This window comes from Gopherus flavomarginatus, chromosome 11 (genome assembly GCF_025201925.1).
Source record: "Gopherus flavomarginatus isolate rGopFla2 chromosome 11, rGopFla2.mat.asm, whole genome shotgun sequence".
NCBI classification, from domain to species: domain Eukaryota; kingdom Metazoa; phylum Chordata; order Testudines; family Testudinidae; genus Gopherus; species Gopherus flavomarginatus.
In genome coordinates this window covers 26,927,705-26,954,563 of record NC_066627.1, presented here as the reverse complement: position 1 = coordinate 26,954,563, position 26,859 = coordinate 26,927,705, and the positions used below count along the sequence as shown (strand labels likewise).

Below are 26,859 nucleotides of genomic sequence, written 5' to 3'. Positions count from 1 at the left end.
TTACTGATGTCACCTGATTCTTGTCTTCTTACAGCTTGAGCTCATGCTGAGAGGTGCAAAAGAACATTTGCCTGCTAAACACTTGTGGCTCCCATCCCTTCAGGATACCCACCCACAATTTGCAGCAGAGGTCCAGAGGAGGCCAAATCTAGAGTTCAATGCCCACAAGCTGTGATCTGGCATCTCAAGGCAGCTGTGTTTAGTGAGAGCTTTTCATGTGGGTTCTATCATCGCTGTTGTTAGATTATTCCCTTTGAGCCCTGTGCTTCATCATGCCCCAGAAAATAACCTCCCTATTGTTTGCAAGAACAGTTAGGGGGTATTCTCTGTTATTATGGGGAACTGTCGTGCAAGAGGAGATAGAATGCATCTTCTCCCTATAGGGCAAACAGTCAGGGCTATCTATGTTCATATATCTGGCATGCATCCAGTGCTTACTTTGTGCCAGGACTTGCCAGAGCTAGGCCTGGCAGTTCATAGCCCCAGGACCTCTGGGCTTGCTTCATCAATTATGAATGTAAAAAAATTGCTCTTTCATTACAAATTAAGCACTGCATGAATGCATCCATCCAGACTGAGACATTGGTGCCTATCACCTTAGCATCCAGCTTATGACCATTGTTAGACATTAACAACGCGTTTGCTATTGCAAATATTCTAGCAGGTCTGAAACCATGGTCACTGAAATGGAGATAAAGATGGAGACATCTAATTGGCTGGGTGGCAGGTGCAGCACTTAGGAACCCTCCTAGCTGTAGAGATGAGTGTGTGTCTCACAGCTAGTTTTCAGCACTCTTATGTGACTCTTGATTTAAACGGACAAACTGGCAGCTTTTCAAATCAGCTCCCTGTGTTTAAAACAGCCTCTCCTCTGCAACATGCTGTGTGTTGTAAAGGGAGTGACCAACTTCATCAGTTGACAAGGGCGGACCAAGAAGCTTAAGCTACAGGAGCAAAAATGTTGGGTAAATGTTCAGAAGACATTCACAACTAGTGTATAGAAGCAAATCTGTCACAGAACCTGCTGCCGTGAGGGGAGGTGACGTTGATGTTGATGTTGATGTTGATGTTGATGTTGATGTTGCTGGAGTAATTCATGGGCAGACCCATTTCTCCGGGATAGCACAGGATTGAGGCCGCCAACTGGGACACAGCACTGGGAGGACACTGTGGATAACCCAGCAGAGAGGGCTCTTCCAACCTGGCTGATACTACAGATGACTGCTTAGGACAAGTTAATCAAAGACAGAAATCTACCACATGCAGTGAAACAAGAAGGCGGCCTGGTAAATAAGGTACATGCACTCATTGGTATTATATTCTTTATATTTTATAGGTAACTTCAATTTTCTGAACCCCTTACATCACAGATTCTAAAACCACAAAAACACAATTATTCAAATAGAAAACAATTGTTTTTGAAAGAGAGGGGGCAGTTGTGTATTCCTTTTCTTGTCACTGTTCTTAGGGTCTGGATTTGCACTGGATAATAACTGCTGGAAAATGAATGGAGATGGTCTATATGGGTTTATGATCCCCTGCATATTACGTAATATACCCTGGGAATCAGGCTGGATAATATCTGAGGGCATGTGTATAAGGAGAGGGGGGGTAATCAAAGCACGTGTGTCAGGGTGGAAAATGAATGTCTAGTGGAATGCAGGAGGTTTTCTACTCTACGTAGCCAGCATGGCACAGCTGGTGAGGTCAGGGGCACCTGGGGGGTCAAGTGGGGCAATTTGCCCCAGGCCCCTAGGGGACCCCATGAAAATATAGTATTGCAACTTTTCTTAATGGAAGGGGCCCCTGAATCATCTGGGCAGCCCTAGGTGAGGTGAGTTCTGGGGAGGTCCCACCTGTCTCTCAAGCTCTGGGTATTGGCTGAGATGGGAGGCAGGACCTGGGATTGGATAGATCAAGGCTCATATCCATTCTGGCAAATCCCATGTTCCGCTGTCTCTTGAGTCCAAGTGTAGCATGCACATCAGGAACTGCTATTCATTTATTCCAGTGGGTGACAGACCCATACTGGTGACAGGAGCTGTGACTGGCTTAATGTGGGAGAGGGCTCTTGTCTTATGGACTGCGACACTGGGGAAAGTCAGCCCTGAAACGGAAGGCTAACTGCTGGGGATTATGGGTAAACATTGTCATCAAGGTAAAATGCAGAGCAGGATTTTATTGTTCCTCATTGAGAGGGGCTAATTAGACACACAAATGTTAGTCCCCAGCAGAATGGTTTGACCACCCTTGCCTAGTGTGATTGCAAGATCTGTGCATGGCAAAGCCACCCCCAGGAATGCCTTGTGTGCATGCTCCATCTACCATGCAGCACCTCACCCCCACTACCTGGTAGAGGGGCCCTTACCCCTCCTGGTCCACCCCACTGCAAGGATCTGTGCCGTACAGGCTGGGGCATGGCAGGGAAAATACACAGGGGTCCATGTGCTGTGCTATTCTCAGGTGAAAGGTGCTATCTAAGTGCAAATTATTATGAGTGCAGAATGGGGCGGGGCCAGGGCAAGGAGAGATTCCCAGTGGGTTAGAAGAACAGAACTTTTAGCTCCAGTATGAGCCTGCTCTGAAATACAGGGAGAGGGTCAGAGTGGCATTGCTGGGAAGAGATTCAATGGCCAGGGGCTAAGCAGCAACCTCAACAGGCCCCCTCAGGGGTTCACACTCTGGGTGGCCATGGATCATATACACATTGCCAGATGCTACAGCACTGGTGAGCTGAGCCCATGATAACTATCCCGCTTTCCTCTGGTCACCTCCTCCATACAGCACTTGAATACAGGAGGTCAGATCTGTGTGGGAACAGAAGCCACCTGGACTGACCTGCAGCAAACAAGATCGTCGGAGGCCAGGAATGGTTGACATGCTCGAAGGGCTGAGGGACGGGAGCGTGAAGATTCATCTTCCCCTGGGAGGGGCATTTGTGTGTGGGCCAGCTCGTCCCTAATGCAGAACAGGGTTAAGGCCTCATCTCATGTGCTTTGAGGCATTTTCCATGGGGTCAGCCTGCTGGGACTCGGGGCCAGAGGCAGCATGGGTGCTCAGGGAGGAGGGGCATGGCAGGTGTAGAGAAGGTGGGACGGGTGCCTCTCGGCTCTAGTCATCTTTGTCTTTGGCTCCATGCTTGAGAATGCGGGTGAACTCCACATAGTTGAAGTTGCCTTTCTTGTCGATGGGGGCCTCTCGATACATCTCGTCCACCTCCTCGTCCGTGAACCTGTCCCCCATGGTGGTGAGCAGCTCGCGCAAATGGTCTTCGTGAATGAAACCTGCAAGGGGGCAACAAATGGCAGGGAAGAGGAAAGATAAAGGAGGAGGAGTTAATGTAGCTGGAGTGCCCGAGCGAATAGAGCCGGGGAACAGAACTCTGAACTGGCTCCTGGGAAGCACTGGCCCAGGACAGGATGGCCCAGCAGTGGGGAACGAGGTGTTTCTAAAGAGTCTGGTTCAAGGACTTGGTCAGCCCTAGCTACATGGTGTAGCAATTACAGGGACCCAGGACACTGCGCTGCAAATGTTAACAATAGCACCCCAATGGGACGAGAGCTGCTGCGAACAGGTGGCTGGAGATTCAAACCTGAGCCCCTTAGGAACAGGATGGCCTCTTCCCAGTCAGCACAGTGTGAAAAGCAACTGTGGAGGCTACAGAGAGTGGGATAGTGCCCGTGCCCAAGAGTCACACTGCTGGGGGACTCGTGAGAGATGGAAAGGGGAGAGTGTGGGTCTCAGAAGGAGCTCAATGGATCAGCATCCCCTCCAGGAAGGGTATCCCCCAGCAGGCAGCATTTTCTGAGTTAGTGGTTCTGTGGTACCTGCAGCCTGCACAGTGCCCCTCAATTGCAGCTCTCAGGATCCCCCATTATTCCCTTCCCAGGTGGCATTGAACAAAGACAGCATCATGCCTCTGCTCTGCAGACACACCAAGGGAGGACAAGGATGCTGGGTCCCACTCTGTGAGCTTTTGAACTAGGGTGAAAGGCTCCTCCTTTGGGCTTGGCATTGGATGGGCCCCAGATAACTGGCTTAGGCCCGAATCTTCAATGACACATAGGAGCCTTTCTCCCTTTTGGACCCTCAGCCCCGGGTTAAAGGCAGCCCCCATGGCTAGCTCCACACTCCCCTGCCTGGGAGTCAGGCACTGGGGGAGCAGAGCTCTGTCTCCACTGGCTGGCTCGGCCCAGCATCCCTGGCTGGCATGGCTGACAGCGCAGTCAGCCTGGCCCCCCTTATCGTACCTGTTGCATCCTCGTCGAAGCAGGCAAAGGCATTGCGGATGACATCTTCTGGATCAGTGCCATTCAGCTTCTCTCCGAACATGGTGAGGAACATAGTGAAGTTGATGGGACCCGGTGCCTCGCTCATCATGCCCTCCAGGTACTCATCAGTGGGGTTCTTCCCTGCCATATGGAACCAGCGCAGGGTGAGCTGCTGCACTCCGATACTTGCTCAGCTGAAGGGGTGTGAGTGCTTGAAACACGACTAAAGCCTCATGACACATGGGTATGATTAGTTCCCCATTTTACAGGTGGGGAAACTGAGGCACAGAAGCGACTAGTCCAAGATCACCCAGCAAGTGAGTGACAGAGCCAGGAATAGAATCCAGACGTCCTGATTCCCAGGTCCCTGTTCTACTCACTAGATGAGACACAAACCCAAGGCAAGCACATGACTCGGGGACACCAAAATCACTCTTTGGGAGGCAGAAATGAGACCTGCAGCTCAGCTGTTCATTGGTCGGAAATGTCAGCATGGAGGGGCCAGGATCTCGCTGAATCATTCTGTGTATTCAGACAATCTGGGACCTTAAGCAGCTGGTCCTGTTGGCCCTCAGGCTGCATTTTGGGTGCATCAGGAGGATCCCCAGTCTGTATCTTCTCTGCCCCTTAGTTCTAAACCCCATGTGTCCTGACTGGACTATATGATAAAAGCAGCAGGTACGGTCTTCAAAAGCACCTAAATCCCATCTTCCAAAGTGACTGAGGCACTTAACAGCCTGGGTCTCAGTGGAAGTCAATGGCCCAGCTCCTCAAAGGTACCCAGCTTCCTAATACCCCTGAGGATCCGGGCCTTAGGTCCTTTTGAAAATGTTACTCTATGGATTGGGACGCTTGTCTGCCCTTCTAGCTGAGTATCCTGGCCAGCCGAGTAATGCAAAGAAGTGCTCGTGAATATTTATCTTCACTTTTAAATGAGCTCGCTTCAGACATGTTCACACACCCGTAGCATCTGTTTGTCACAATCAGAAAGCTGTGCCGTGCCAGCACGCCTGTCCCTGCAGTGCCAGCACTCCGCTTGCTTTCCAAGAGGGTTCGCCCCACATATAAGACCATAAGGGTCCCGCCAGCCCACTCAAGGAAATGGACTGCATGTCTGCGGACAGCCTGAGCGCTGGCATTCAGATTCGGAATGACTGGCCTTGGGGGAAGCTAAATTTCTGACACATGTCCCCAGGAAGTTTGATTAACCAACAGAGTGACGAGAATCCCAATCTGCCCCTGACTGCTGCCCAGAGAGAGGAGCAACCTTGTCTGACAATCTATTCCTCACCCAGATTCCTTCATCAGCTCTTCCCATTCCATCAGCCGCTTTTCCCTTAGCAGTAGCCAGCCTGTACAGTTCAGTGCCCTCTGGTGGGTGCAGCTGCAAACAGCTCTCTTTATGCCCGGCTTCAAAACACATGGTCTACATTCTGAGAGCAGCCCCTCTTCCCCTCGCTTTTGTGTGCAGTTAGGGGCAAATGGGGGGAGCTCTGCCTCCTGGCTGCACTAGGACTTCAGAACAGGTTTGGTAGCCAGGTCAATAATTGACAGATCTCCAGGGGGACTGTGGAGGCAGGAAGAAAAGAGGAGAGAAGATGTTGAAAACTACCTGGCCTGCAGCTAAGCAGAAATAATTTTGGGTGGGGGAACTTGGCAAACCTTGCAAGTCAAAACGAGCTGGAGCCTTGGGCTCTGCTTCTATCCCCAGAGCGCCTTCTTTGTGCTGGCTGACCTGCTAAACAAGCCAGGGCAGGACTAGCTGGGAATCTCATTCATACACGTACACTTTTCTGAAGGCTCTGGAGAGCAGCGTCTCCAAAGAAGACAATCCCATACCTCTCCAGCTCAGGCTGTTGTGGCCGTGAACTTTAGTGCTCGGGCAGAGCAGAGAACTAATGAGTAATAGGGTACAAACAGTAATAATACTTAGTGCTTAAACAGACCTTTTCACCCACTGATCTCAGTGCAGTTTACTAAGGAGGCAGGGGAATCATTGTACCCTTTCTACAGATGGGGAAACTGAGGTACAAAAGGGAAGGGACTTGCTCAAGATTACACAGCGACTTGATGGCAGAGCTGGGAATAGTAACCCAGGACTCCCCACCTGGTGTCTTGGAAATACCCACCATTGTGATTTCTCGTGGAGTACTGGCATTTCCCTTATTGTTAGCTGAATGCAAGCAATTGGGGCGAGGGTGAGGGGGAGAAAATGGAGTTTTAGCTCTTCCAAAGACCTTCAGAACATGGCACTACTGTTTTCCTGCAGCCTTGTCTACATTAAGTTTTGTCACTTTAATTATAGTTAAAGGGGAAAAAATACCCAAAACCCAAGTGTGGGTGCAATTATACTGTTATAAAAGTGCTTAAACCAGTGTAGCTTCCTCCAGCTCAGCAAAGTCAACATATAGAGCCTCATACCACTATAACTGCACCCATGCTAGAGCTTTACTGGCATAAGTGTGCTGGTAACAACACACGTGTGTGCGCCACCCACATCTGCCCAACATAGCCATGTCAGTAAAACTTTTCAAGTGTAGACCGGGCCCGAGTCTGCCCACAGATACACAGCTGAGAGGTGGGGCCTGCTCCTTCCACACCAAAGGGGTGCGAACATGGGTCTAACTGGGACGTATCAGCATTAAAGTGCCAGCAGTGAAATAGTTAAGGAGAAACCTCCAGTTATTACACTCCCCCCACCCCCTCGTGGTTAGATTGATTTAAATGATAGTCCACGGGGGATGACTGAATGGTTTAGCACAGGGGTTCTCAAATTGGGGGTCGGGATCCCTGAGGGAGTCGCGAGGTTATTGGATGGGGGGGGGTCACAAGCTGTCAGCCTCTACCCAGCTTTGCCTCCAGCATTTATAATTGTGTTAAATATATAAAAAAGTGTTTTTAATGGGGGAGAGACCCATTATAATGGGAGGGTCGCACTCAGAGGCTTGCTGTGTGAAAGGGGTCACCTGCACAAAAATTTGAGTACCACTGATTTAGCACATATTTGGGAGGAGGGTGTGGGGTTTAACGCAGGACAATGGAAGGGGGAAGAAATGCAAGGTCAAAATCCAGTGGGAGGGGGATAGGAGGGAAGCTCTTTGGGGAGCTGTCTGTGCAGCACCTACCACAGTGGGACCCAACCTGGAGGCCTCTGGAGGCTACTGCAGTATAAACATAACTAATAATCAGCCCCTTTCTGTATGTCCTGAGAGGGGAGAGACCTCTGCAGCATGTGATGAGATTTCTCGGGCCCTGGCTCTATACCACAGCCAGAATACTTGTATTTCAGCCTACCTGGCTTCTCTCTTACAGCCCAGAGCCCTGGCTGCCCTGCAGCTCGACCTGTGCTTGCAACAAGCAGGAGTCAGGACCCATAGGGTATTAGCATGGCCAGGGGGCTGCATTTACACACACCTCTTTGGGGCAGGGATGGGAAACCCAAATCATACCTCTGTGCCAAAGGGGGCTCTGCTATGCCCCCCCCGCCCCCCCCGGAGCTGCCACTCAGCCTTGGGGTTCTTGCGAGGTAAGGCAGGTGATTTGCAGCCCAGACTCCCCTGGAGACCCACCTCTGTAGGCTTCCCAGGAAATGTTCTGAACTGCTGCGTCCCCTGGGTCATGTTCCCTTCCCCCAACCCCACCAGTGCTACCTGCTTCAGGAGCTCAGTACACCACCACCCCCCTCCCGAGCTGGCCTCAGTCACCAGTGACTCCCTCTGGGCCATGACCAGACAGCCGACATAGTCAGGGAAGATCCTAAACTGTGCTATAAACAGTCGGGCCTCTGGTCCGTGGAACCCCAAGTGGCTGGGGTGAGGCAGGGAGAAGTGCTTTGAGTGACATCCTGTCCAACCCAGCTGGTGGAAGATGGAGGGAGAGATCACAAGTGCTGGACTAGCACTACCAAAGGGGTGGATAAAAAGTTTTGTCTGGCCATGAGGGACAGCACCCTGGGGTGGCCTCAAATAGATTTCAATAGCTGGATGCCGATCCGGAACTCAGCACATTTCTCTGCATAGATGGAACTGTGACAGGGATTGGGCTGGAGTGTTTCCCGCCCCTACTCTTGTGTCTCTCTCCCTGGAGAGTGTGATGGTGCTGGAAGTGGAGCAGCAGAACAAAAGGGTTCGCCTACATAACCCACAACTAACAGGTAACTGTCACCCCCAGTGGCCAGCATGTGTATAGCAGTTTTATTCTTCTCTGTTAGCTCAAGGAGTAAAGGCTCCTGTTTTCAGACTCCGAAGTCCTGTGTTTGATTCCCAAAGACAACCAACCCAGGGACAGTTACACATCTACAGGGAAGTATTTTGCACCAACATAGCTGTACCAGTACAGATTCCTTGTGCAGACACACTGCAGCAGTGTAAAAGGTGACGCCCACTGCAGCAAGTCACTTTTTTCACCAGTGTAACTCACCTACACTATGGGTTTGCACTGGTGGAGCAGTGTCAGTGATGCTTCACAGGTGCAAAGAGTTCCTGGGATAGACAAGCCCCGGCCTTTATTCAACTCTGCTTCCAGTTTTCCTGAGGGGATAGTTTATTTAAATAGGAGGGTGAGGCAGAAGAGAAATCTGAAGAGGTCAGAGACCTTCAGCCTAGAGTAATTGTCAAATACCTATAGGAGAGAAGGGCTGCTCCCAGTTCCCCAAGCACAGTCCCTGTGGCCTAGCAGCCAACCAGTGCGGGCACCCTGTTGGATTGGCACTTGTTACCTAGAGACGCCAGCATGTCATGCAGATCCTCCTTGTCAATGAAGCCATCACGGTTCTGGTCAATCATGTTGAAAGCCTCCTTGAACTCCTGGATTTGTGACTGATCAAACATGGCAAAGACATTGGAAGTGGCACGTTGGGGGCGCTTCTTGGTGGTTTTGGCCTTGGCTCTCTTGCTGGACATCTTGGCAGCTGGTGATCTACCTCCTGAGTGAGACAGGGAAAGCAGAAAGGAGACTGACTGACCATGGGAACACACAGACCCAACAGGAATGGAGTGGAGCAATCTATCTGAGCAATTGCAGCAGGGGCAGGGCTGGGAGACAGGCCATGTGAGTTCTGTTCCTGCTTTGTCTGCTGGCCATGCAACCAGACCAGTCATTTAACTGCCCTGCCCCCTCAGCTTCCCCATCTGTAAAATGGGGATAATCATATTTCGCTAACTTTTGTCACACAAGGAGGGGGGGTGATTTAATTAATTAGCTGGTAAAGCATCTGTAATCCTTGCAAAATGATAATGATTGTAGGGAAGGCTAGGGGTGACTACTTCTTTGGATTCAGAATTGGTGCATGGATGCAAGAGCAAACACTTGTTTCCTCCCTCTTCTCCCTTTGAAGAAGACGCTGAATTCGGACACTGACCCCAGCAGGTAAAACAGTCCTATGTGAATTTCAGCAGATCATGCCCCTTGTATTGCAATACGAGGTTCCCCCCCTACCACCCATCTCCTTATAGCTTTGGAGTGGGATGGGACTGGACCTGTTTTCTGTGGTTACATGGGGGCATGGTATGGAAGAGAGTGAGACCCACTGTTCTTGTATGTGGCAGGGAAGTTTAGTTATTGTGATGTACTGGAAATTGTTCAGATGACAAGACATCACTTTAAATTGTAAGGGGTTTCCTCTGGTCCTGCTTGCAGCCTAGGGGTCTCTGAGGGAAGCCATGATCTAGGTTTCCTGGTGCAGTCTGCAGAGAGTCAGCATGGAGGTGAGTGGTCGCTCTCTGCTTTGTCTCACTCTGTTTTTGGTTCTTGTGCATTAGGACGCTAAATTCTAAGAAATTAAGTCGTGCTATGATGCAACCTTCCGACAAGAGTCTTTATGATTTTTTTCTCTGTGTGTGCGGTGAACAGAACAGCAATGACCTGATGTGAAGTTGCTACAGGACAGCGAATTAGAAATAAGTTTCCCCATGGCAGCACCAGCACCAGTCCTAGCCATGGTGGCAGCACTGCTTTTGGTAGGCTCCAGGGCAGTCTGAGCTTGCTCTGAGCAGGGTTAATGGTTGAAGCACCCTGAAGAGTCTGCACTAACACACCCACCTCTAGGTCCTACAGCTGCTGAAGCACAGGCGGAGCTGCTCCTCTGCCTGCATCTACACTGCCTTTTTCTAGATCTTTTCCAGAGTCAGATCTTACACTGACCCACCCATGCTCCCGCCATATCTGTAAGACATTAAAAATGTGAAGAGGAAAAATACTCCAGGAACCAAGCTAGCAGCCTTCTTGGTCTAGATCTGCCCCTGCGGCAGCTTCTTGTGTGCAGTCACCGGGGCACCAGCTGTACCCACTGGTCTCAGGCTCCAAACTGTCCTTTGGGGCCTTTCTCTTTAGCCCAGTCTGCAGAGAGAGGCTTCTAGCTGAGCATCTCGCAGCTTCACCATGCTAGGGACTGTGAGGGTCCTGGATCAAGTCTCAAGTGTCATGATGCTTATGTAACACATCCCCCTGCACTCCTCCAGGGAGGGCCTCCTCGCTATGGGCACTTGGAGCCAGATTTTGTTCCTCTTGCTGCTGGTGTAAATCTACTACCCCTAGTGTACGTGCCTGAAAGCAGAATTTGGCCCGTCCTTAACCAGAAGAGCCCTGTGCAATAGACAAGCATCTCTCAGGCTACTAGGGAGAGGGGGCTCTGTGGTCAGAGGGGGCCCAGCAGGTGGCATGCTGCTTAGCTGCCTGTTACTGACCCCCATCCCCTGAGCCCAAGGGCAACCCCTCAGGTCAGGCAGAGTGTCCCCATCTTTAGGATCCTTGCATGGAAGGGGTTATAGATGTGCAAAAAGTTCCCCTTATCAGGGAAAGAGTCCAGCCATCCTCCCGTTCATCACAAAGCCCTGCAGTGATCTGCTTGCCTTGTACACTTTAAACACACAAAGAAAGGCTCACAAACAAGGCATGGGCTCTGGGCTGCCTTCCCAGTGCCGGCCCTGTTAGGAACAAGCAGGAAGTTGGTTATCTGCTCCTTGCAGATTCCTAGCATTCCACTCCCCTCCCCCTGCCCTCTTTGTTTCACCAGAGAGCGGCTGCCGGGCTGGGCTCACCCCCGCAGTAGCAGCTTGTGACCTAGGGCTAGGGGGTCCCAGCACACTGAGCAGAGCTAAGGACTGAACTGTAATCCGGGGGGAGGGGAGGGTTCTGATTTACGCTCAGGATGGCCTAATGAGCACATCCAGCAGCCCCGTGCAGGACAGCAGCAACCTCTCTTGCATTGGTGGGCTCTGTCACGGCAGGGAGAGGGTTAACAGTTACAGATCTTTGAGCACCTGGCCCTAAGCTCACCCTCGCTGTCCTGGCAAGGCCATGGGAGCTCAGCTCAGAGAGCAGACGCTATTTCTCCCAGCTTCTAAGCAGGGTGTGGCATTGCAGCCAGCAGGGGAGAGGCCTGGCCCCCCGCATGCAAGCCCCTCTGCTGAGCAATTGCCATGGGGGCTGCTGGTATCATCATGCCAGGCCTGCTTTCTAAACCCCAGCAGGTCTCCTAGCAACTGCCCTGGCTGCCCATTGTTCTGGTGATTGCCCCTGGCCATGCACCTGCCCATCATTCCTGCACTGGTCACCTGACACTCTATCCAGTTACTGGATCAGCTGGGTGTGAACAGGCCCCTCGCCCCAGATGTTCAATAGGTGAACAGTCCGCCGCCTGCTACATAGTGAGTATTTTTCCTCTGTGCCCTAGTTGTGGCTCTTCCTCTGATCGTCTGCTTAGGGATTTAATTGTTCTGATAATTTCCAGTCACATCACCTGCTTAGTATGTGCTACTGGTACAATACATCTTGCTGCTGGATGGACTCCCCACCTACTTGGGCCATTTCACCTGCTCAGTTCCTGCCTGAGAGCTCAATTAAGGGTGCCATCAGCCCACCCTAACTGACTGATTCCCACATGGCTGCACCTCACCTGCCAACTGAGGGATTCAAGTCATCTCTGTCCCTTTTCACCAGGCTCCTGCACATGGGAGGTAGGAGAGGTGTCACCTGCACCTCCAGGGAAAACTCCCTCATTCAGGGGGCCTATGCATTACCGCCACAGAAAGCTGTGGGTGGGTGCAGGAATCCTGGCCAGGGAACACCTGCATCCCACAGTGGCCGTTGTAACAGGAGTGGGAGTTACTGTAGCTGCTAAATGAACTCACACACACAATGATAAAAGACACAAACACCCTGTTACATGTGGGTGAGCACTTTTCACAAAGCAACCACTTCATAAACAGTCCTCATCCTCATGGGAAACCTGCACAGCAGTTTCCAAAGAGCTTAAACTCATTCTCCACTACAAGGCAAGGGCTGGAGTGAGGAAAGGTCAAAGATCCCAGCAGTCACAGGACCTGCCTGATCCTTGGCGGTTTCTAATGTCTTGTCTGCACATGAACTTGTAGTGGTTTGGTTACAGGTGTGGTTTTAAACGGACTCATTTTTACTGAAAAGGGTTTGGTGCTAGTTTAAGAGTGTCTTATATCAGCTTAGCACGTCTCTTCCTTATTGACTTCAGCTAAACTGCATTAAGCCACTCTTAAACCAGGACATGGGCATCTACCCAGGACCTGGCACCAATTTAACTGACTTGATTTTTAAACTGATGTCAACCCGTGCAGTGTTCTTGTGTAGACAAGGTCATGGGGCAGCTGCTAGGCCTGTAGAGCAGAAGCAAACACTAGGCCCACAGCAACAGCAAGTTCGAAGCCCAGCTGCCTAACGCAGCAAGAGGGCTCCAGGAGAGGCTCATTCAGTCAATCTCATAGCAGCTGGAGGTAGAGACTTAGTTCAAGGCTGCGACAGCCTCTCACAACATGCAGGTAAGAGCCCCCAGCTAGGGATGAATCCACTGTTATGTTTGCCACAGGCCAGCATGGATGGGTCACAACTACTTACTCACCCTTATCACAGGAGACTGTAACCTGGTAATGTTACTAACCAGTTAGTTGCAATAATACGGGGCACTTATACTGTGCTTCACACAGCTGAGTCCTTCCAACTCCTCTGGGGAAGTAGGTTGGTATCATTCCCCCATTTTGCAGCAAGTGCATTTTACTCCCATTTTGCAGATGGGGAAACTGAGGCAGAGGCAGGAGCCTATATTTCCAAGCATTCACTCATTTTGGGTGCACAAACTGAGTTGTCAAGGGCCTGATTTTCAGGGATGCTGTGCACTCACAACTGCCATTGTCTTCAGCAGGAGACTAGGGTGCTTCTCTGAAAGCCAGACTGCTTCCTTTAAGGTGTCTCAAGTGTGGCACCCAGAGTTTATGTAGATGTTTAGCCCCACATTTCCAAGCAACTTGCCTAGCATAACTCAACAACCAACAGGAAAGACAGGATGAGAACTGGGGGGACATCCTGGTTCCGAGCCCCTTGTGCATGGATCTGTGCCTCAGGCCTGCTGGCTGATCAAGTTCACAATGGCCTAGTGGTTAAAGCACTGGACTGGGAATCAGGAGATCTGCATGCTGTTTATAGCCTTCCATGTGATGACCTTGGGCAAATCATGTCACTGCTCTGTGCCTCAGTTTCTCCATCTGTAAAGTGGGGACTTTAGCACACACCTTCTGTGCGAGGGTGGAGGGGAGGTGTGAGGCTGAATTCATACTTGTTGCAAAGTGCTTTGAGCTCCGTGGCAGGAAGTTCAGAGTATTATGATTGGTGCGTGCCCTCTATGCCAGGCTGGGGAACACACTCGCCTGCATTCCTGGCTTATCTGGCGTGGGACACAAAGCAGTTAAGACACCATGTCATGTCGCATTAGGCTGCACAATGCCACTCAGTGCTACGTGCCAGAAGACACACCCCGGCTGTTTTGGCCACCTCATGTGAGCTGTTCTGGGTCATTGTTGCTGATAAACCTGACAAGACCTTCGCGATGGCCAGACCCCACAGGGCCAGGATCTCCTCAAAGTCTGCAAGCCAAGGTTGGCCAGCATGCCCCTAGAGCAGGAGAGCCTGTCCTCACGTGATGAACTGGGACATGGACATCCTTCTCTCGCCTGTTCTGCCGTGCCGTGGCACAGCTGCCACCGCCTAGTCCCTCACTCCTGTTTTTACTGCTCTCATTCTATTTTCTTTCTCCTCCTCTGTTTGCGGCGTATTTCCCCCTTTCTTTCTTCTTTCATGTCTCCTGTTCCTCTTCCCTTTCCCAGCGAAGCTGCATTGGTGGGGGGCATGAGGGCAGTCAGGATGCAGGGCTGTAAACCACACCATGTTGTCTGAAAGTGCTCCCTGCTGCCTGGCCCTTGTCTCACACTCGCATCCTTGGGAAGCAGCCTCCTCTCACTGGAGCTGCGCTGGTGGGAGACTGCCCCGCTGACGTGGGGCACCAGGCCTCCGAGCCCCAAATGCAGTTTTACCACCAGTACATGCCAGTACTGTCTGACATGGGTAGGGAGCCTCCGAGTACTGAATTGGGGCAAGGCTGTCGTGACTGCAGCAATCTCCTCCTGCTGCTGCTTCCCTGAACCCCTGTCTGCTTAGCCTGCCTCCTACCACCTCCTACCCTCCTTCTATCTGCTGCATGAAGAGCACCTGTTATTGCCCCAGGCCCCAGCCCTAGGCTTCGCCCGCTGAGAAAACGCTACAAGAGACCTTAGTGTTTGGACCACCCAGGGAGGGCTCTGACCAGGGAAATGGTACTACAAGTTAGCCCCTTTCTGAGGAATGACACATTTATGAGCCAGTCCGGTAACACAGCTGCCCTCTGAGGGATGCTGGCTCATCTCTGGCCTGGGGGCTGCCTTGTGCCCGCTGCGACATGGGGGTATGTTTCTCAGTGCAACACCACCAACTGCAGGGAGACTTGGAGCGCCTAACAGTGACTTCCCAGGGAGAAGCTCTCTGCCCTCCGACTGGGACTCTGGTTGGGCACTGAGGAGTGCACCCCTACTGTAGACATGTATTCACCCAAAATGCCGAGAGCTGCGGGAGGGGGAAGGGGTAGGGGAGAGAAAGTGAACCTGGAGCCCTTCTCCATGGAGCGAGCTGGAGGAACCAGTAGCATTTACAGACCATCCTGCATTCCTGCAGCTAACAATCTGGGGCTCACAAATAGAGGTAACCCCTCCCCCTTTCCTTATCCTGCCCTCCCCACTGCTTGTCCTCACCTTGGGATGTGGTGCCCAACACGGGGCCTGACTCTGCAGCCCTCACATGCAATGAGCAATGCATTGCACTCGAGGGACTATGTAGGCGAGCAGGTGTCGATCAGCAGGAGGAAAGGTGTCAGAATAAGGCTCCCTTGAGTGGCAAACTCCTTGACTGCGATTGTCCGTTAGCACCGTGCAAATCTATGGCGCAGAACGAATAAGGGACAGTAACCAAGTCCTCCCAGCTGCCACCTCAGGCCACTCAGATTCCACCTAGAACATTCTCTCCTTCCCCGAGGCCCATGAGGAGATGATAACATAACTGAAGCACCAAGATGTGCACATCTAATCTCCTCCTTCCTCATCCCACCCCTTCCCTACTGCTTTGATGCCGCTGCTCGTCATGCCCCAGTTAGATTGTCAAGTGCTTTGTGGCAGGGACAGTGTCAATCTGCATGTCTTGGAGAGCACTCAGCACATGCTGGGTCCCTGTAACAACAATTGGGGGTCCAGATGGCTGCAGAGACTCCAGTCTGCCAACAGGAGAGTTCAGCCGATATGCACGAATCACCCGGGACCTGATCCACAGCCCAGTGAAGTCAGTGGAAAGGCTTCCATTGCCTATGATGGGCTTTGGACCATACCTGCACAAAGCCAAAAATACACTGCAAAAATTAGCAAAAGGCTAGGAAAACAAAACACTGGTTGTGCTCTAACCATTATCCAAATATTTACCCTGCACCCTTCGTGCTTTGGGGACAAAAGAACAACTTGGATTGTTTTCCCTGCTCGATGGTTCTCGTTATGTATCTGGAACATGGTTTTGACAGCATGGAGTTTGGTTGTTCAGGGGCCTTAGACCAAAATGTTCCCTGGCAGAATGCTCAATACCAGAGCCTGGCTTGGCTTGCTCACAACAGTCTAGCTATTTAAAACAACACCATAAGTCTCCATAGAGCTATTTTAATGGAATTCCTGGAAGATTTTTGCAAACAGACCCAGCTAATAAATGATGTAGCTGAGCAGGGAAAGATCAAGTAGCTTGCCTCAACTGCACTTCAGAACATCTAAACCATTGCATTCAATGGGATGCTCTCATCCCAGCTATCCTAGGAAGCTGAGTCCACTGTCGGCAATAGTAATTAATAATGGGTTCTCCTGAACCAGTGCTGGAAACAGCTTAATGTATGTAGGAAATTGGCAGAAGCCCATTCTTCTGTACCGGTGCTGAAAACCTGGTGCCATCTGGGTGAGCAGTTCTAAGCATCACGTGCCATAAACAGGTCAACTTCCTAAAGCAGACAGGGCATGATGGCAGGGAAGCTCCATTTGTCTGGCTTGTTCTTGGACTGTGTCAACGCATCCATGCAGCAAGGTGGTTTTCGACAGGTCCCTCTTGGCATGTCCACATGCCGCCCAACTGCGTCTGTACCGATATTCTCTGGGATTCTTTTCCTAGTGCCCAGCACTGTGGCTGGGAGCAGGGACTTATAGTCATTTCCAAACACCCTGCACTGCAGAGTTAAGGGGACTGACTGAACTGGTGTAGCTGTAAACCCTGTAGCTTCCCATTCATTATGGGGGGAAACTGAAGTAAATGCCATCTGCTTAGCCAGACCTGAACAAAAGTCCTCATCCCAGGTGTTGTGACCAGCGGGTACAAGCAGCACTTGCTAATCATCTGGGACAACTGTGATGTGGATATCAGACTTTGAACAAGGGCTTGTAACTGGTGGTGTATTACTTACAACAGAGTCCCTTCTCATCCAGTGTGAATGCTGGACAGGGGAAGGCTAACCTATTCCAAAGTGGCCACTGATCTGGGGTGCCCAATTTGAGGCTTGAAAATAGGCAAGTCATGTTGGCCAAATGGTAAGGAAGGATCGAAAGCCCAGTGAAGTTAAAGGGTGATTTTCCACTGACTTCAGTGGCATTTGGGTCAAGCCATATGTCGGCAGCTGAATGGGATTAGAATGCAGACACCGCCAGCCCTATGCATAATCCGCTTGACCATGCTTCCTCCTTAAGCAGCACTTCCAAAGCACTATATCTAGCCATCATTCTCTTCTTTTTTGTAGGAGCTACACTCCCTCTGCAGTATGTTATCTCTGTCTCAACAGTAGGGCCCTGTGCTGGAGCAACCTATGGAGACATTGCTCCTAATATTACTAGCACCGAGCATCCCAACTCCAGGAGCTAGAGCCTCAAAAGTCATGAGACTAGCTTAAAAATCAGATCTTGTAAATTAGTTTCTAAGAATAGTAGTGAAGAGCTCAGTCATCTGAATACTCAGTGTCTGCTTATTGTGCAACCTTATTGCTTTGCTGGGATCGTTAACAGTTAATTGCACTGCTGTAAGACTTAGAGGCCTCAGCCAAGAGGGAGGCCCCATGATGCTAGGTGCTGTACAAACACAATGACAGACAGGCAGATGGATGCGTGGGTGGGTGGGGAGGGGAACAGGCACCAAAGATGCCAAAATATGACGACGACATCTGGTCTAAATTGCCAAGCCCCTTAGCTGAGCATTCCTCCTATGGGGATCAGCAATTAAATGGTGAACAATCTTAGCGTTTCAGAGGTAAAGTTAATAAGTGGGCTGCAGTGTTAACGTGTCATTGAGATGAATGAGGGAGTGGGGGAGTTCACACCTCTGAGAGCTATCGTTTCAATAGGCCTGGCAGTAGACTCTGTCATGTGTACTCCCATTTTCTGTCCTCCCTCGTTATATTGCAGCTCAACGTCTCTTCCATGAAAGCAGTTGGATATTTGCAATCAGGCATACAAGTCCTCTAGGAATCCAAGGTGGAGGTCTCTCTGGGATCAAAAACACCCACAAAGGCAGGAGGGGGAGGAGAAGAAAGCCACTAGCAGTCATTCAGTTGCTTCCTCTCCTCTGCTATGATGATGTGAAGAGGCAGGCAGCTGGGGTTGGACCTGGACCCACTCAAGCCTTGTCTACACTAGAGAAATGTTCCAACCCTTTCTCACTTCTGCCAGCGCTGGCTCAGCTACTCCATCAGTGTGAGCAACACCTCAGTGTAGGCAGCCTAGTGCCTGCCACTGGTGGATTTAATGCCAAGTCATCTAACCCTGCTTAGAGTAGCTCTAGACAACACGGTTGTCAGTAACAGCGGTGCCTAGCCTACACAATGATGCCAGCCACTGAAGCTGCAACGGTGGGAAATTCAAAGAGCAAAATTTCTAGTGTAGACACAGCCTTGGGGGGTGGGGGTGAGAGTTTCTATTTGTGGAGTGGCTGGGACAACACAGTTATGGGAGAGGGTGGATTTGGGGTGCAGTCTAAGACCCCAGCTGGACTGAGCTGTAATACCAACCAAGCTGCCCTGATCCTATCACTGTGTCAACCCATCGGTGCTACAAACAAAAAGGGATGTTAGAACATGGGCACCCCTACCACTGCAAGGGAGCTGTGCCCTGCTACCATGAGACTTGGAATGTAGATGAGGCCCCCAGATATGGGCATATAGGCCAAGATTTCCAAGCTGACTAGTGATGTTGGGTGCCCAAGGTGAAACACCTTAAAGGGTCCTGCTTTTCCAAAGGCAGCTGCTCAGCTCTTCTGGAAAATCGGGTCTCTGTAAGGAGTTTCAGGCTTGGCTCCTTTTTGAAAATGTTGACCATGGGCTTGCAGCAGATTGGGGCCTGCCTGCAGTGCTCTGCAGGTAGATAATGACAAACCTCTCTTTCTGCTGGCACGTGCTGCTGAAAGCCTCTTTCCGCCTGGCTAGGCTGGACTGTCGGCATCTAAAGCCAGTGAAACGTGGGGTTTGTTTTTTGCTACCTTTCAGTTGGGCTTCATGGGGCATAAATAACCAAACGACCTGGATGACCCCAGATTAGGTTCTTGCAGTGTAAGTGGCACCTTCGGCTAAGCGTTGGGGGAAATAATCCAGTCTCTTACTAAAACCCAGTCAAACTCTTCTCAGACCAATGAAGTTCGTGGCCAGAAAGTTCAAAACCAGGACAAAGCAGTATTTTGTCAGACTGGGTGTAGTGAACAAGCCCTATTGCTGCCCTAGGTCTGAGCCACCCACTCTAACAGGGTTGTAAAGCGTTATGACAAGTAACTTCATGTAACGGAGGGGTCATCAGATATCATGCTGCGGGGCGCTGAGTTGCAGGGGGGCGGGGAGCACTATCCCCAAAGCACAGTGCAGCAGGAAGAGCCAGCTGCACGGTGGGGGTTTCATGTTGTCCTTTGAAGCTTCAGCTATCAGCAGTGGGGACCAGGCATGGCCTGCTGGAGCACATCAGATGTGCTTTTTCCCCCCCCCCATCATGCTTTGCTGATTGCTCCAGTCAGACACCTTTCACAGACCCAATTAAGATGGTGTTTGGGCACCAAGATGATCCCCCGCCATACCCTGCCCTTTTTTTTTTTTTCCTTTCAAACAAGCCATTTCCTCTCCTTCCCCAGCTACTGAGGCCACAATCTGCTGTCACTATGGCAAACAACTGAGACATCAGCCACAGCAATGTGGCATCACTGAGTGTGTGTCTTCATTGGGCAATTGGCACCAGGGCTGGCCTGGCCTGGGTGCGAACAGCCATGCCGCAGAGTCCTCACTGGTGCAGCGCTTCCCTATGTGTGTCAGCTAGGGCTTCTGGGGGCCTCTCCCACATTTCTTTGTGCTGCAGTGAGCTGAGCCATTCTTTGACACTTTCCCAGTAAACTGTGGGAGATCCTGTCTGTCCTCTGGGCACACAGGGAATGGTGGGAAGGCATAGGAGCACACTCAGCCCTCCAATGATTTAGCTTGCATCCTCACTGCAAAGCGAGCAGGTTACCAGCCCTGAGTGAAAGCAGCACCCAGGCTCTAACCTACCCCCAGTCGGGCCAGCTAGCTTGGGTTGAAAGCACTATCAAACTTGGGTGAGAGGGTTTTGTGTGTGGACGGGAAGGGGGTTATGGCCAACACCAAGGTAAGAGCCCAGGCTAACTATGCAGCGAGAATCTGGAAGAGGCTGGGCAGAAAGCTGAAAGCGTTCAAAGCAGGCTGCGTGGATGCATGGGATGAGTACAGGATTGAGCAGCTGGACCCCAAGGACCTAATCCCAGCTCACTGTGTAGCTCCAGGTCAGGGTGTGCTGCCTCTCTGTGGCTCAGTAAAACAGGGTAATGGTAGAGGAATTACTAATGTGTAGGCAGCACTTTGACGATTTAAAGGTACAAACCGCTGCTAACCCCAGCGTGCAGGCTGCCAGCACAACTCGGAGAAGGAAACTCAGGTCAGATTAATGGGGTTGCTGATAAAATAAGACAAAGCTTGCCAGAGCGTGACTGTGGCTCTTTAATGATCCACACAAATGGTGTCTTCAGAGGCCCGATCGTCCTTGCTGCAGGGAGTGTCACCTGATAGAAGCCACCCCAGCAACTCCTGGGCAAGACCTTTGGGAGCCAAGAACCTGAGCTGGATTTCTGTGTGCACCTCGTGAGGGTAAGGGAGCAGGGGGGTGGGTGGGTGCAACTGGCCACTCTCCGAGCAGTCTGAAATTACCATTTATATGTTCCTTTTCAAGCTCTGGAGAGCGAAGGTTTACCCTGGGTTTTCAGGCTTCTAGTGACCTTGTCCTTGCCATGCAGAAGATTCTGAACTGAATTTTTATTCCCTCCTAGAAGAAATTTTGGGCCATGTCCAGGGAGGGCATCCTGGCCCAGGCAAATGAGAGAGGAGGAGGATTTGGGACAGTGCTTAATTTATAGAGGTGCCAGGGCTCAAGCAACATTTTTACTTTCATAACTGATGTGGCTAGTCCAGAGGTGCCGGGCTGTGACCTGCCAGGCCCAGAGGTCCTGGGGCTCTGAACTGTGAAGCCCTGGCACAAATTAAGCACTGATTTGGGAGCACAGCGATATTTAACTCCTCCCACTGGCGACAGAAAAAGCCAACAGCAATGGGTAAAGAATTTAGATGCCCAGGGAAACACAGCCATCTTTGGTAACCAGCGACTGTTCATGCCTGGAGCTGTCTCATACAGGCACCGCACACTGGCAAATGCTGCCTCTGCCTCCTCTTCCTCCTAGGGTTATATGTTAAAGAGCCTTCCCAACACTATTTTAACACCCCTCTAATATTCCCCAAATACAGACACTCAGCAAGGGGCTCGATGGAGGAAGTACCTGGGACTAGGAAGCAGCCAGATCTCGGATTCTGATGGACATTGTCCGAACAGGACAAAAGTTACTCCAGGCGCCGTGGATGCTACCAGTGCTCCAGCTGCAGCTACGCCACTAGACACTTGCTGTGGAATCGAAGGGGTTTTCCCGTTGCTGCAGTAAATCCGCCTCCTCAGGAGGTGATAGCTAAGTTGATGGAAAAATCCTTCCAGCAACCTAGCTAGGTTGGGTCGACCTAATTTCAGTGCGCCACATGAGGCATTTTTCAGAGCCTGGCGCAGCATTGCTAGGCTGTCTGAAGTTTTAGGTGTAGATCAGGCTTTAGGATTGAGAGAGCAAAAGGGAGGTAAACAAAGTTTTTCTTACGCAAGAGAATTTATTGCTTCAAGCAGGGGTGGATTGGGGTTTTGTGGGGCCCCTGGGCCCCTGGCCCACACCACTTGCTCTTGCAGTCATCATCCCCCCACAGCGTGCTCCTGCTGGGGAAATGGAATGGGGGCTCGGGGGCTTGCCCTGCTCCGCCCGCCCAGTGCTCCAGCTGGGGAGTGGGGTCAGGGTATAGGGGCATCCATTTTGCCAAGGCCCCCCAATTGGCCGGGGCCCCTGGGCACAGGCCCTGTTGGCCCAGAAGCTAATCCTCCATTGGCATCAGGTCGCTCAATAGATCACTAAGGAGCTCTCTAAGATCACTAGGGGATCACCCAAGAGAGGGCAGTGTGCATGTTTGCCAGGATCTTGCCTTGTGCCATCTGCAAAAGGACATGGGAGAAAACAACATTCCAGACAGAAATGAATCTTGCCCAAGAAACCCAGAGGCAGGCCCTAACAGCAAGCTCAGAGCGGGGAAGCAGACAGAAAAGCCCAGCTTGTTTCAGTGCATTGCAGTGTGCTCACAACAGCTCTGATTCCAGGCCCCGTTTTGCCTATATGAGATTGATGCTTCCTGAAAGAAGCCCCCCGACTAACTGAGCAATCCACGGTCAGTAGGAAAGCCCAAGAGAGAGCACAGCCAACTCCTGCCACGGCTGCGTGTCAGTGGTTCCGTAACCATGGCTGTGTCTTGCTCTGTCATCAATGCTCTACGCGCTCTTCTCATCTCTGTTATGGCCACGGGGCCAAGCTGCGCAGCCTTTACTTACTCTGGCAAGTAGTTACCTCCAAACGCAGTGCCACTGATGTTAGTGGGACTGTTTGGAGGAGCCAGATGCTCAGCAGGGTAAGGGCCCTGTGATGAGAGTGGAGAGCTCTGCCTGTCCCTGTCTCCCTCCTGTCACATCCCAGCAGTGACAGCACTGCGTGGGTTCGCTCGCTCCCTGGGGATGCCTGCCAGGGTTCTCTGCTGCCGTAACAGGTGTTGGTAGGTGAACACCCGACCACGGCAGCACCCAAGACCATACACCTGCCCCCGAAAACACACTCTGCTTCAATGTCTTGCCTGAGGGAAGGTAAGAAGTTAAGCAGCGGGAACACAGATCTGGAGGTTTCCTTCCCTTCTCATGCAGGCTCAGACAGGATTGCATGGAATGTGAATCTCTCTACGGCAACTGGCCTTGTGAGAAGACAACCAGCAAAGGGTCTGCACGCCTCAAGTTCCCATCCCCTGCTGAAGGCTCTGCTCCAGGGTGTAGCGCACGTCCCAGGCCATGCCAGCTGTCTAAGAACTCAGACATAGGTTGGGTTTATTTCCTTCCATGCACGTCTATTTGCTCCCTAGACTGATAAACTATTAGCCAAGGCACAGACGCATTTCCTCCCATGTAACTTCTGATAGCACAGTGGGCAGCCTTCTTATCTGACTCCAACTTTCTTTCCTCTTCTGCAGTGAAATGCTAAAGGCACCAGGAACCCTCTGCCAGAATACCCCTTCCTGTGGTGGAGGACAAGTACTCACACAACCCTTTACAGGAGATCAGCATCTATTTCAACAAAGAGGGTATTCTTGACTGGATCCCACTTCTTTCCCTGAGAGGTTCTGATGCTACAGAGCTCTGGTCTTGGTCCACTAACTCACGTTCGTCCCTAAAACTGCTAGAAGCTTTTAACTTGAGACTGGAAAATGTAAGAGCTCAGTTTTTTTGGAATCTTCCCGCACCCTCTGATTTCATCCGTGACACACCTTAGCTGCCCCCAGGAAACCACACCAGATGGAAAGTGAATCAATGGGAAAAGCTCTTACCTGTGTCAGAAACGGTTAAAAACCCAGAGATCCCAAAGGCGTTTCTGACTCCTGCGAATAGAAGAAATTAACTAGCTGTTTTAATCTCCCTGGCTGGAAGGAGCTGGGTCATATGGCAAAGGCAGCCAATGGAGAATGGAGTTTACCTAAACTGTTCCCACCCACCCCAAAGGATTTGGCCATACAAGGCAAAAGAATGCTGCGAGCGTGTGGTAGCAGCCCAGCTGTGGGACGCTGGAGTTTGGGATATGAGAACAAGAGGAGAGGGGGGGAAAAAAAGAAGGCTGGGGAAAGAGATGATTCTGCCTTATATAGATGAAATGCTGACGGAAAAAGCAGCAGAGGGCCTGCAGCCTGGTGAGCAATGCTCTGCAGTGAGAGCCCAACTCCTTGTTGGAGATGCAGCTTCCTTTATAAGGGGCTTGTAAGGAGAACTTCAGCTTGTTTTCTTGGTACGGGACTTTTAAACAAAGGTCCAAAAATAAAAGGACCCACTGCTCCGAGAGGTATTTCCAGTGTACAGTTAGCGTGCAGGTTCTTCCAGCTGTTTCCTTGCACAGTAAAGGTGCTGCTTAGAAAAGGTCAGGTTTATATTAGCCCCACAGCTAATGCTTCTGCTCCGTTACCTGCAGTGACTCCTGCTGGGACACGTTGGGAGCAGAGTAGCTGTGAGCTTCCCCATAGACAAGCTTTCTGGTATCTATCGGGAGTTAAAGCACCAAGACCTCTAACCTTAGGGTGGCCACTCACGCATTCCCGGAAAACCAGATGTTCCAGTGCTTCCAGGAATGGCATGGGCCCTCCCCTGCCAGCGTGACACCCGCCTCCCCAGCAGCATGACCTCACACACACAGTGGATGGAGAGTCACACTAGTGAGGGTGGCAGAGCAGTGTGCTCTTTAAAATGGTGTCCCGCATTCGGTACCGGACAACACCACGTCCTGTTTTGTCTGAGTACTGGATGTGGACAAGCCGTCCAAAAAGAAGACTGTCCATGTTAAAACCAGATGGGTGACCTCCCTATCCAACCCTGGGGCCTCAAGCGACCTGGGAGCTCTTCCTAGTTCTGCCACTGGCTTTCTGGGTGACCTTGGGTATGTCTCTGTATTGCTCCATGCCTCAGTTTCCCCATCTGTAAAATGACAATGATGCTTTGTAAAGCACTCAGATCTATTGATGAAAAGGGCTGTATAAGAGGTAGATAGTCTCAATATTACATAACACAGTGGTTAAAATGCTGGCTGTTGCCAATGCCTTGTCTATATTAGTGCTGGAACTGCTGGTACCTCCAGGGGAGTTGAACCACTGAGGCTAACAATAGGAAATCTGGAGCAAAGACACCTGGTGTAGAAAAGGCTTTTTTACTGATAAGAAGGTCAGCAGCCTGTTTTTATTTGCAATATACAGCTCTCCATTTTCATGCTGGTCTATCAGAGGACCGATAACCTAGTGGATAGGGCGCAGGACTGGAGCTTAGAAGATCCAGATACCATTTGTGGCTCAGCCATTCACTTCCTGTGAAACCATGGGCAAATCACTTAAACTAACCTGTGCCTCGGTTTCCCCATCTGTACTAAAGGGCTAATATTTTCCTGCATTGTACAGATGTGAAGATAAAATCCATTAATGTGTGTGAGACACTACAGTGAAGAATGCCACATAAGTATGTAGAGGTACATAAATACGCCTTATTTATGTGCACGTATCTCTCCATTACTAGCTGTGCTAAACACCTGGTTCAGCTATATATTCCTGTTATAACTGCATTGATGCCCCTGTTTAAAATGTCTGGATCTGAAAGCTTCTAGTGCTTGAGTTAATGGACCAGGTGTGTTAGCTTGATGACAGTAACAGACTCATAAACAGGCTTGGCAGAATTCATTTTTGAAATAATGTTGATAGAGATTGATGTTTATTTTTAAGCATTTCCCCTCAATTTTTATTGATATAATTTTTCACAGTTGTACAAAATTATGGGGTTTAAGCATTTTTTAAAATTTGTATCCATTTACATTTTCACAGTTGCAGGAAATTATGTGGGGAGGGGGTCAGACAATAATTATTTAACGAGAGTAGACGTTGAGATTAAAAAAGTTACTAGTTTTATAACAACGACAACACAAATTGTCACAAGGTTCTCATTTTTCTGACTTTGCCTATCTGTAAATTTCAATTATTATAGATGGAAATATCTTTTCACTGGGCACACTGTGAAATTGACATTTATCAACATTTACCAATAAAAAACTAATCCTTCCAGGCCTACTCATAAACCTCTTTTAGTGACCTGACCACTAGAGGGGTTGCGGAGCTTCAGTGTGTGTGTGTGGGTGGAAGGGGGGGGGGCGACACACTCAATGGAACAGGGGCTGGCCCCGCCCCCCGGTGAAGGGGCAGAAAGGGGGGGGGCTGTGGGTAGGGCCACAGGTGGAAGGGGGGGCACTTGATCTGGCCCAGGGCCCCAGGAAACCTTAATCCACCTCTGACAACTTGGCCCTGGTGCTCCGTATTTCCAGCCCATGTGCAATGTTGTTACTGGCCCGTGTCCCCTCTGAGGAGTGCTCTGGTGCCCAGGCCTCCAAGGCAGCTCTTGGGGAGCTCTAAAGAAGTCCTGCCCCAATGGAGCTGTTTTTGATACATTTTTCCATTGCATTACAGGCTCCATCGCTCCTGTTTACGGCTCAGGGGAACTGGCAGGGTGTGTGAAGCTGGTGGTTAGCAGACTCAGATCCAGATGGCAGCAGCTTCTCACCCACATTCCCTTCCTGTTGGCTGGCTTGCTCTGCTTGCAACCCCAACTGTTCAACCCCAGAGACTGGTTTACATTCGGAAAATGATGAATGTGGGGCCCTATCCTGCAAACTCCCACAACAAGCGTACGGCCATTGAGATGGCACCCAGGAAGTTTTGCTGGATCAGGCCTGTTGTTTTTGATCCTGCCAACTGCAGGTCTCTCCATTCCCCTTGACTCTGATGGAAGTGGAGGATGCTCAGCGCCTCCTAGGACCAGAACTAGAGCTAGTAGAAAAATGCAGGAAGCCAGGGGGACATGCTATTGAGATCTGGTTTGTTTGAGGTTTTTTAGATTCTTCCCCCCACCCCCAATTTTGAAACTGAATCAATGCGACTCTGCCTGTCTGCAGCCAGCGCACCCACGCTCTGTTGGATCGGAGCTGTAAGACTATAAACAATCTGGGGTAGGGA

General features: G+C 50.7%; 1 protein-coding gene across 1 annotated transcript; it reads right to left on the bottom strand.

Annotated features, from left to right (window-relative positions):
* Window positions 1–3,059: 3,059 nt before the first annotated feature.
* MYL9 (myosin light chain 9) lies at window positions 3,060–23,773 on the bottom strand. Its single transcript, XM_050917488.1, has 4 exons — window positions 23,656–23,773; window positions 8,989–9,195; window positions 4,251–4,412; window positions 3,060–3,284 (listed from the first exon to the last, which is right to left on the bottom strand). The coding sequence occupies exons 2-4, from the start codon at window positions 9,170–9,172 to the stop codon at window positions 3,112–3,114; spliced, it is 519 nt and encodes a 172-aa protein (XP_050773445.1). The 5' UTR covers window positions 9,173–9,195; window positions 23,656–23,773; the 3' UTR covers window positions 3,060–3,111.
* Between the last annotated feature and the right edge of the window lie 3,086 nt (window positions 23,774–26,859).